Source organism: Hippopotamus amphibius, chromosome 16 (genome assembly GCF_030028045.1).
Source record: "Hippopotamus amphibius kiboko isolate mHipAmp2 chromosome 16, mHipAmp2.hap2, whole genome shotgun sequence".
Taxonomy (NCBI): domain Eukaryota; kingdom Metazoa; phylum Chordata; class Mammalia; order Artiodactyla; family Hippopotamidae; genus Hippopotamus; species Hippopotamus amphibius.
This window is the reverse complement of record NC_080201.1, coordinates 62,333,054-62,344,314: the sequence shown is the minus strand read 5'-3', so window position 1 is coordinate 62,344,314 and position 11,261 is coordinate 62,333,054. Positions and strand designations below refer to the sequence as shown.

General features: G+C 46.6%; 1 protein-coding gene across 1 annotated transcript; it reads right to left on the bottom strand.

The window, feature by feature from the left end:
* Positions 1-547: 547 nt before the first annotated feature.
* Positions 548-10,739, bottom strand: LOC130838174 (cationic amino acid transporter 3-like). The gene is made up of 12 exons (XM_057710915.1): positions 10,722-10,739; positions 10,213-10,609; positions 9,455-9,613; positions 8,469-8,655; positions 8,158-8,270; positions 7,767-7,989; positions 7,460-7,599; positions 7,256-7,358; positions 6,526-6,725; positions 1,217-1,383; positions 836-944; positions 548-669 (listed from the first exon to the last, which is right to left on the bottom strand). Exons 1-12 carry the CDS (start codon positions 10,737-10,739, stop codon positions 548-550), a joined length of 1,938 nt encoding a protein of 645 aa, XP_057566898.1.
* Between the last annotated feature and the right edge of the window lie 522 nt (positions 10,740-11,261).

Here is an 11,261-nt window from a genome sequence, read left to right as displayed (position 1 = left end):
GATGAGATGATCCCCTTTATCTGCTATGATTCTCCTTTTCTTAAAGTCTACTTTGTCTGATAGGAACATAGCTAGCCCAGCTTTCTTGTGTTACTGTTCACACAATGTATCTGTCCCTTTCCTTTTACTTCCAACTTATTTGTGTTCTAATATTTAAAGTGCAACACTTGACACAGTTCACAGTTACCTGACTTTCCTTCCAATGTGGCAGGCTCTGTATTTTTGCTGGAAAGAGGCCCAAAGGGGAGCCTCTGATGTGCAGGGGAATATTTTATTTCTTCCTCCAGTTGCTGATTACATGGTTGCACGTTCTTTGTGAAATTTCATCGTGCTGCACACTTATAAAGCGTGCATTTTTGTATGTATGTTATGCTTTGAAAAGAATATTTAGAAATTATACAACATTAAGGTCATTTGTCCACTGGAAATAAATATAGATCCCTAAATGCCTTGCACCTTCACACGCCACAGAGGCTCAAAGTGCCCCTTGAAACAGACGATACCTCCAGTGCATGGAGGCGTTCCACACAGCATCTGTTTCCTGTGGTTAAGGTGATTCATCACTAGGGATGTTTTTGTCAAGCATTTGGGAGGTGGAGGCTGGTGGCTCTTGGTCACTGTTCTCCTCCAAGCTGTGTTGGATCCCGTATCCAAAGTATATGGCAAATCCTAGTAGGGAAGTAAGACAATGGGAAGGAAAAGTAGGTGCTCTCCCCACGTACAAATGCCCAATAGGCCTCCTATTATGGTGTCTGACACAGTTTGGGGAGACGTAGTGGGAAGAGGATTGGGTTCAGTCAATCAAGAGGACTCTTTATCCCACAAAGCCACTTACCAATCACATTCCAGATGCCAAATTGGGCCCAGGTCCCAGAGATCATCTGCATCATCAGGTAAACATTCACAAAGATGCTCAGCAGGGGGAGGACAGGCAAAGCAGGGACCTGAGGGCAAAGTCAGTTAATCCTGAGCACATCACAGATGTCTGAGAGGGAGACCTCGACCCCACACGGGCAGGAAGACTCCAGTCCTACTGAGGCTGTGTGTTCAGTGCCTACTGAGACTGGGTATGTAAAGCACTGAGTGTGGATCAGGGAAGGGTCCCTTGGTTTCAGAAACTCCCCTTCTTCCCTGGTCCAGCAAAGGATGTTTAGACCTCAAAGCATGCAGACTGCACTCACTCAAGGTGGACACTTTGGAACATGAGGTCACCTACCTTGAAGGGAAGAGGAGCGGGGCTCTGGGGCTGCCTCCAAATGATGACCGTGACCCCCACGATGAGCAGCAGCAGCAGCACAGCCGCTGTTGTGGCCACGGGGTCTCCAGAGAACACGCGGCTGGGCCACCGGGCCAGCACCAGGCTCAGGATGGTCAGCAGGAGAACTGCAAGGGTCACGGGGGAGGAGCCCAGGCTCACCTCCAGAAGCCACATGTGTAAAGGCCTTGGGTCACACCCCTCCCTGAAACTGCTCACATCATGAAGGGCCAGCATATCTCCAAGACTCCACAAATGCTAAAATACACACTCCCACCCAGTCTTGTCAATTTCAGAAGACCACCAAAGAGCAATCCCACTGCTCACCAAGCACTGAGGTACATCCGTAGACAATCTGGCCAGATGTCAGAGTTGGGATGGTGTTGAGAGGGTCACACGGGCTCTTTAGAATCTCTGAGGTTCCAGCTTTAGGTACAGATTCCTCAGAGCAGTTCCTCAGAGCTGTCTGAGAAGGCCTGCCAGGCTGTAGAGCTTACTTTGGCTCAAATAAAATGCTTTCCTGTTCTTGTTATGGATCGGTTATTGATTATTTCCTGGGGACTTGAATTCATTTGACCATCAAGGACCCTAAGGAGTGGGGGCTGTAAAACTGAGGACCCCACCCACAGCCCTGCTCCCTCCCAGTCTTCCTACACTACTCCACTTTCCACAGGCTGCCCATCACCTGAGGACACTCCAATGTGGGAAACACATCCAAGCACAGCTGGACCCCAACCAGGAAAAGGGACGCTTAAAATCTCTGGTGTTAATTCAAGCCACAAGTCATTACAACACTGTAAATCAACTATCCTTTAAATAAAGAAATAGATAAATGAATATCATTGAAAATACATCGTGCCTGTGTGCAGTCTTGCACAAAGGGATGAGAGAGGAATGTGACTTGGTTCCTTTCTTCAAACAGGTGAGCTGAGCACACAAGCAGAGAAGGGAGTGATGTAAGAGCTCTACTCTTTAGGAGAGAAAACCTGGGAGCAGGAAGTGGATGGTGAGGCCGCTTGGGGGAACGAGGGGGCGCTGGTGAGGGGCTGACTAGGTTATGATCTGCAGCAAGCGACCCGCAGGCTAAAACCCTAGGCACTAACCAGCACAGCGGGACTTACACGTAGTAGTTGACACTTCCAGTAACCTTTTACAAAATTGAAGTATAGTTGATTTACAACACTGTAAGTTTCTTGGTTTTTTGTTTGTTGGTTTATTTGTTTGTTTTAAGCCAACCACACAGGATGAAATGAAGTGGCTTAAGCTGTTGTGGAAAGTTTATACATTGTCCGGCTGTGACAACAAGTAGCCTGGGCTATTCTAGCCCAGCAGTTAGATTTGTAACCGAAGGCAGGTTCAGCTGCTCACCGCGCAACAGACAATAAATGAAGGGACCAGCTTTGGAAGCGAAGAAAGATGCTTTATTCAGAAAAGCCAGCAATCTTGGGAGAAGGTGGACTTGTGTCCATGACAAATTTGCTCAACCATGACAATTTTTAAAGGAAAAAGGGAAACCATCTCCATTAATCATTCCGGCAGATCAGATCTCTGTCATTTTCCATTGCTTGCAGGCCTGCTGACTTCTCCCTGTCTTCCCAGGGATGCTGTCTTGCTTGTGTGGTCCACCTGCAATTGGATGTTCTCTTGCCCATGTGGTCCACCTGCAAATTTACTAAGGGGATGCTAGGGGTAGAGGGTCTTATTCCTTTGAATCCAGGAAAGGAATCAGTGGGTTAGGTAAGGTGTTGCGTATATTTAGAAAAGCAGAGATCAGGAGCCAAGTTAAATGTTGCCTAATGATCTAATCTTTATTGATTAAGGTCTAAGGAAAACAGGGAGGAACAAACAGAAAAGGGCAGAGGAGCTACTTACAGTACGTATACTGCATTTTTGGACAGAATTCTATTGCACACTGAGTAGGCTACAGAGTAGAGTAAGCATAACTTTTGTATGCACTGGGAAAGCAAAAAAACTGTGACGTTCTTTTATGTCAATTCTGTATAACCAAGCCAGTAATACCTCCAAAGTATGCCTGTGTGAAATCTCCACTTTGAGTCATATCATTTAATTGTTACAGAAAGTACACCATTTTTCTTTCCTGGAGAATTACCCACATTCTGGTTTGGCTGAGCTTTTCTTTTCTTTTCTTTTCTTTTTTTGGCCGCACCGTTTGGCATTCAGGTTCCCAGACCAGGGATGGAACCTGTGCCCACCCCTTCCCCAACCCATACCCGCAATCGCCAGGGAAGTCCCTGGCTGATTACGTTTTCAGTTGAAATATGAATCGATCCCTTAGGTGTGCTATGAGCTCATAGCTGATCTACAGATGTGATTAGTTCTGATTCACCTTTTCATCAAGACAAGTTTATGGGCAGTGTTCTCTGTTGCCGATTACAGCACACTGGGGAGCACGTGATGTCTGGCTGTCCCACAGCAGTGAGGGAAGAGCCGTCGTCAGGTGACGTCAACCTCTTCCATCAAACTTTCACCCAACAGTTTCCGTCTCCATTACTTGTGTCCTAACCCTGTAATTTCATTAGGCCTTGCAAGATGCTGATTTTCCTAAGTCCACTTATCCTCCTCCGCCTATTTTTAAACGCATCTAAGAACTTGTACTCAGGTTCTTGACCTCCATCCCTCCTTCACTCCACTTCAGTTGTTCCCACAAACAGTCCTCTACGTCCTCATCACCAACGTCTTCAATATCCACATCAGCTCAATTTCAAGCATGCTGTTCTGCAGCAACAACGCTCTATCTTGTCTTTCCAGTTTCACTTTCTATCTTTTAGTTCCACCTGTCTGTAAGCATTTATCAACCAACCATTACTTACGACCCCTTTCCATAACCTCCGGCAATGCAGGAGTTTTTTGTCGTTGTTGTTGTTTTTCAATTAAGAATTTTCCTTCATCAGCTCTACTGTGTGACTCTAAGGGTCTGCATTAGAAAAGCAAATAAAAACGATCCTTTACACAATGTTACACTACATCTTATGAAAGCTGGGGGAAAAGATACAAATAATCATTTCTGTTTACCATGAGGAAATGATCCACTTTATCTGTTACTATTCTCTTTTTCTCAAGGTCTACTTTGTGTGGTCGTAATATAGCTACTCTAGCTCTTGTGTTACTATTTGCACAAGCTATCTGTTCCCTTCCTTTTACTTCCAGCCTGTTTGTGTCCTAATGTTGAAGGTGCAACGCTTGACACAACATAGAGTTACCTGAGTTCCCTTCGCCTGGGGCAATCTTTGTGTCCTTGCTGGAAACAGGCGTAAAGAAGGCGCTTCTATGTCCCGGTTACTGTTTTATTCTTTCCTCCAGCTGCTGGTTGCATTCGCCTTGCTGCACATTTACAGAGCCTGCAGTTTGTCCGTGTATATTATGCTTTGAAACATTTCCTGAAAGTTATACAATACTAAAGCCATTTTGCCCTTTGGCAATGAATATAGGGCTCTAAATGTTTCCCACCTTCACCCGCCATAGAGACCCAAAGTGCCCCTTGAACCGGAGGACACCTCCAGTGTATGAAGGGATTCCACGCAGCATCTGTTCCCTGTGATTAAGATGATTCTGCACTAGGGATATTTGCTTTCTTTCATCTCTTTCTTTCTTTCTTTCTTTCCTTCTTTCTTTCTTTCTTTCTTTCTTTCTTTCTTTCTTTCTTTCTTTCTTTCTTTCTTTCTTCAGTGCTTGCTCTTTCATTTTTTAAAGTTTTTCTTGGAGTATAGTTGATGTACAGTGTTGTCTTAGTTTCAGGTATACAGCAAAGTGAATCAGTTATATATATACACATATCCACTCTTTTTTAGATTCTTTTCCCATATAGGCCATTATTGAGAAGAGTTCCCTATGCTGTACAATGGGTCTGTATTAGTTATCTATTTTATATATAATAGTGTGTATGTGTCAATCCCAATCTCCCAATTTATGCCCCCCCACCTTTCCCCCAGTAACCATAAGTTTGTTTTCTACATCTGTGATTCTGTTTCTGTTTTGCAATAAGTTCATTTGTACCATTTTTTTAGATCCACATATAAGTGATATCATATGACATCTGTATTTCTCTGTCTGATTTACTTCACTCAGTATCATGACCTCTAGGTCTATCCATGTTGCTGCAAATGGCAATATTTCATCCTTTTTTATGGCTGAGTAATATTCCATTGTATATGTGTACCACATCTTCTTAATCCATTCCTCTGTAGATAGACATTTAGGTTGCTTCCATGTCTTGGCTCTTGTGAATAAGCCCTGGGGATGTTTTAGTCAAGAGTCTGGGGTGGAGGCTGGTGGCTGTTGGTCACTGTTCTCCTCCAAGCTGTGTCGGATCCCGTATCCAAAGTATATGGCAAACCCTAGTAGGGAAATGAGACAATAAGAAGGAAAAGTAGGTGCTCTCCCCACTTACAAATGCCCAGCAGGCCTGCTATTATGGCATCTGACACAGTTTGGGGAAGAGGTAGTAGAAATAGGGTTGGGTTCAGTCACTCAAGAAGCCTCTTTATCCCAGAAAGCCACTTACCAATGGCATTCCAGATGCCAAATATGGCCCAGGTCCAAATGTTTATCTGTGTCATCAGGTAAACATTCACAAAGATGCTCAGCAGGGGGAGGACAGGCAAAGCAGGGACCTGAGGGCAAAGTCAGTTAATCCCTGAGCACATCACAGACATCTGAGAGGGAGACCCCGACCCCACACGGGCAGGAAGACTCCAGTCCTACTGAGGCTGTGTGTTCAGTGCCTACTGAGACTGGGTATGTAAAGCACTGAGTGTGGATCAGGGAAGGGTCCCTTGGTTTCAGAAACTCCCCTTCTTCCCTGGTCCAGCAAAGGATGTTTAGACCTCAAAGCATGCAGACTGCACTCACTAAAGGTGGACACTTGGGCACATGAGGTCACCTACCTTGAAGGGAAGAGGAGCGGGGTTCTGGGGCTGCCTCCAAATGATGACCATGACCCCCACGATGAGCAGCAGCAGCAGCACAGCCGCTGTTGTGGACACGGGGTCTCCAGAGAACACGCGGCTGGGCCACCAGGCCAGCACCAGGCTCAGGATGGTCAGCAGGAGAACTGCAAGGGTCACGGGGGAGGAGCCCAGGCTCACCTCCAGAAGCCACATGTGTAAAGGCCTTGGGTCACAGCCCTCCCTGAAACTGCTCACATCATGAAGCGCCAGCATATCTCCAAGACTCCACAAATGCTAAAATACACACTCCCACCCCATCTTGTCAATTTCAGAAGACCACCAAAGAGCAATCCCACTGCTCACCAAGCAGTGAGGCACATCCGTAGACAATCTGGCCAGACGTCAGCGTGGGAGTGGTGTTGATAGGGTCGCACAGACTCTTTAGAATCCTTGAGTTTCCTGCTTCAGGTACAGATTCTAAAGGACTTCCTTCAACTAAAGGCTCCATCTCAATTTCCTCCTTTGTTTTCTCATGCTTGCTTAACTTCTGGTCTGGCTGGTACCTGAATTAGAAATATGAAGGCAGGACTTCCCTGGTGGCACAGTGGTTAAGAATCCGCCTGCCAATTCAGGGGACACGGGTTTGATCCCTGCTCCAGGAAGATCCCACATTCGGTGAAGAAATTAAGCTTGTGAGCCACAACTACTGAGCCTGCATGCCACAACTCCTGAAGCCTGCGTGCCTCGAGCCCACGCTCCGCAACAAGAGAAGCCGTGGCAATGAGAAGCCCATGCACTGCAACAAAGAGTAGCCCCCGCTTGCCGCAACTAGAGAAAGCCCATGGGCAAGAACAAAGACCCAACGCATCCCAATAAATAAATAAATAAACAAATTTATAAAAAAAGGAAACAAAGTATTAAGGCAATATTCACAGCAGCCCCTACTCATCCAACACCAGACAGCCTAATCCAACTCCTTCCTGCCTTAAGCAGAGCAGGACATTGAGAAGGCAGCATGAAGGCAGATGAAGATTAGCTCGCCACTCATCCCCCCAAGTCCAAGGCTCCCAGTCAGGGTGTAGTGGAGTCTCACCTGAGGACAAGGACAGAGAAAGCCACCAGGAAGTAAGCAAGTAGGACCCCGATTAACAGGAGTTCCACAGTATCTCGGAGCTTGAAGAGTAATGCCACGAGCCCTAGAATGGGGGCAGAAAAAGGTGCGGAGAGAATGAGAAACTGGAGGAAATATCCAAGCTAAGGAAACTGATCAAAGGAGAAATGGGTTTTGTTTATTTACCTGCAAGACTTCCAGAAGCCACGATGGCCACGATGCGGGTGCGTGTGCGAGCATGGATCCAAGCAAGTCCCTGGAAAAGGAGCCCATCTTCTGCCATTTCATAGATCAACTGAGACATGAAAAACATGGCACCCAGGAGGCTGGAAGGCAAAATGAAAACATGCGTGAGAACGAGGAGAAGCAGGACAGACCGGGGCATCTGCTCCCTAGTCTACATGGGGTAAGGTACCTTGCCCTCTTGTCTCAATGCCGAGGGAAAGGATCCCTGAGACTCTGACAGTCGATGGGGTAAAGCGTTAACACTGACCTGTATGAAAGAGCACACAGGAAGACAACAGCCATGACATATCTGGCAGGGTCCCACCCAACGTGGAGAAAAGCCTGTGGCAAAGGGTTGTAAGGATGAATCTGGTAGTAGGGCACCATGAGGGTGAGGGCTGCTGAGAGACCAAAATCAATCAAAACGCAGATGAAGATGGAGATCACCATGCTCAAGGGGATGGATCGCTGAGGATTCAGGGCTTCTTTCCCTGCAGAACGGGTGGATGTATTGTGTCAGGAAAACACACTGGAGGAAAGCACAAAATCCCCTTCCCTCTTGTACCACCAAAATCTGGCTCACCTTCTACCAACCCCTATGCCCAAGGGCAGCCCAAACTGTGCCCAAACCCCTGATGGGACACACATGACCATGTTACCTGTAGTGACAATGGCATCGACACCAACATATGAGTAGAGACATAGAGCTGCTCCGTGGAGAATCCCTTCAAAGCCAAAGGGCACAAACCCTCCAGAACCCAGCGGACCCAAGCTATGGTGAGAGAAGGAATGAGGAAGAACATGGGTGAGGTGTGTTCAGCCATCTCTACTGGACGCCTCAGTTCACACCACGAGTCCTGGGCCCCAGCACCCCCATCCTCTGGATTTACCAGCCCAGGTTTCTTTAGTCCCCACCATGTTCCCAGCTCTGCTCCCTCCCACCCACGTGCATTACTATGGACCAGAGTACCCTCCAGTCCTATGGACGTCATTGAATCCAGATGTGGCCAATGTGTAGTCCTGCTCCGTGAGCTGCCAGTTGTGCAGATCCCCCTTAATGAAGCCAGAGATGATCATGAAGATTGGAACCAAAACGTTCAAGCTCGTGAACACTTTGATAACCAGGGATGATACTTGAGCTCCCAGAACGAGTATTCCTGTGGATGAGATGGAATATGAAACACCAAAATAATGAAATCCACAGAGACAGAAAGGAGACGAGTGGTTGCCAAGGGCTGGGTGGCAGGGGGTATTGGGCAGATGGACTGCTCGATGGCAGTGGTGTTTCCTTTGGGGTGAAGACCATGTTTGGAACTAGATGGAGGTGATGGTTGCAAAACATTATGAATGTCATCAGTGCCACTAAATTTATGGTTAATTTCTTATTGTGGCAATCATCTCACAGTACACAGGTCTATCAAATCAACATACTGTACATCTTAACTTATACAATGTTGTATATCAATTATATCTCAATAAAGCAGGGGATAAGACTAATAAACGGTTAATTTATGCTATAATAATTTCCTTGCAATTGAAAAAAACACCTTTGATCTCAGGACAGAGGAAGAAACTTTTTGGTCTAAGTACATAATGCTGAGCAGGGAAGATTTTGTCCCCCAAAGGACAGTGGCAATGTCTGGAGATATTCTGATTGTCACAGTTTGGAGGGTGGGCATCCCTGGTATCTAGTGGGTAAAGGCCAGGGATGCTACTCTACACCCAAAAATGATTTTTTTAAAACCCTATTATCCACAGAAGAGACCCCCCCATACCAAGAATGATCCAGACCAAACTGTCAATGGTGCCAGGCTGGGAAACAGTGGTCTATGTCACCCCTTCCTGTCACCCTTCTTTCCAGTCCTAATCCGCCACCATTCTGCCACCCGAGGCTTCCCCTCCCCAGATGCTATTCCACACCCTACTCTCCCCATCCTAGCTCTGACCCCTTCTCACCAATCATTAACAGCACCAGGCCCAGCGCAACAAAGTCTGGGAACGTGGCCAGGAAGTCGGGCATATGCGCAGAGAAAGTTCCCTGTAACGCCTGAGAGATGTGGTTTCCAATCAGGCTGTCAAAGGCGTAGCTCCAGGCTTTGGACACAAAGGAAGTGGCTGCAGCAGCAAAAGAACATTCATGAACAAAATTAATTGATCCCCTACCATGTGTCATGGGATGTATTTTTTTAAAAAATCAAAAAATGGACAAAGTACTTAATCTCAAAGAGTTTCTCTCCTTGGGATGGGAAGAGCAGACCCAGATAAATCACAAAATAGGTCATCTGTTTGATATTCTAGGAGGAGATCAATATTATGCAAAAAAAAAAAAAAAAAAAAAAAAAGAACACAGGGAAGTAGGACCAGGAGGCCTGGGAGATGAGGGTTGAAAATTTAAACCAAGTGGTACAGGAAAATCCCAGGAGGACAATAGCTGAGCAAAGACTTGAAAATGGTGAGGGGATGAGCCTGTGGGACATGCCTCCCTCTCACCCACTCCCTACACTTCCCTTTCCTTCTGGGTTCTTGGTCCATTACTTAAGGAAAGCAGAATAGACCTGACTAGAATGAAGTTGTGGGGTTTTCCTGCCACTGTTATCCTCTTCACCCCCTGCAAGTTCAATAACAAGGTGTCTGTGAATGAATGAGGACTCCAATCCCACATCCTAGTTTTCCAGATCTTAAGCCCCATGTCTTTCCCCTCCCCACCATCTCACCAATAAATGAAGACAGTATGAGATTCCAGCCAATGATGAAGGCACACAGTTGTCCCATGGTGACATAGCTGTAGAAATACACAGAACCAGAGCGTCGTACCCGGGCTCCAAGCTCTGCATAGCAGAGCCCAGACAACAGAGAAGACAGAGCGGCCACCAAGAGTGAGATGACGATCGCTGGTCCAGCTATGTACTTGGCCACTGCACCAGCCACGATATACACACCAGCTCCCAGGCTTCTGCCCACACCCAAGACCACCAGGTCTAGGGTGTTCACAGGGGCCTTGGGACTCTCAGACTCCTCTATGGGTTTCAGCGGCCGCCTGCGGACCAGCTTCTGACCAAACTGGAGAACATACTGACGCAGCGTCCTAGACATAGTTGTGGAGACTACGATCTGCCGAGAAAACAAGACACAAAGTCGTCAAGAATGTCCATCTGCCTTTGGCCTTGGGGGTCCAATTCCATGGGGTAAGGGAGTGATGGGGGGGGCAGTTGGTAAAAGATACATCGGGCAAGTTCTCCATCTCTGAGCTGTGGTTTCTTAAACATAAATAAGACATTTAATATATTTCAAAGTTACTGGAAGGTTTTATGAAGAGAAGTGAGGGGGAGCAGATTACGTCTCCCCAAAATGTGCCACTTAGGCCAGTGGACTGCTTTGAGCCGAAGGCAATTAAGACAGAGCAGACTCAGGAAAAGCTCTTTGCCTCTCATTTAATTTATTACAATAATTCAGATAGGGGGCCTCTTCCAGGAAGAGAGCTATTACCAGCGGTAACTTTTTATCTCAGAAAGACTTGTCTGCACATTTGTTCACTGAGCCTTTGCTCTTCCCATCCTCCTGTGGGATGTCTTCCTCCCCTTTGGAGGCCCAGACCCCTACCTGTTTCTCCTTAGCTCAGGGGAGCAGGTAAGCCTCAACGGCTTGATTGTCTTGAGCCTCGGAGTTTTTATGGGGCTCCCGAACATACAAATTGTTTGTTAAAATGTCTCATGTCAATCTCATTATTAGACCAGCCAAAGAGCCTAGAAAGCAAAATTTGCTG

What these genes read in the sequence shown, in the direction of transcription:
- LOC130838174 (XM_057710915.1), bottom strand. An exon ending in CTGTGTGCTCTTTCATACAG is followed by an intron (nt 7,600 to 7,766) that starts GTCAGTGTTAAC and finishes TTTGCCTTCCAG; the next exon opens with CCTCCTGGGTGCCATGTTTT. An exon ending in CGGATGTGCCTCACTGCTTG is followed by an intron (nt 1,384 to 6,525) that starts GTGAGCAGTGGG and finishes TGACCCTTGCAG; the next exon opens with TTCTCCTGCTGACCATCCTG.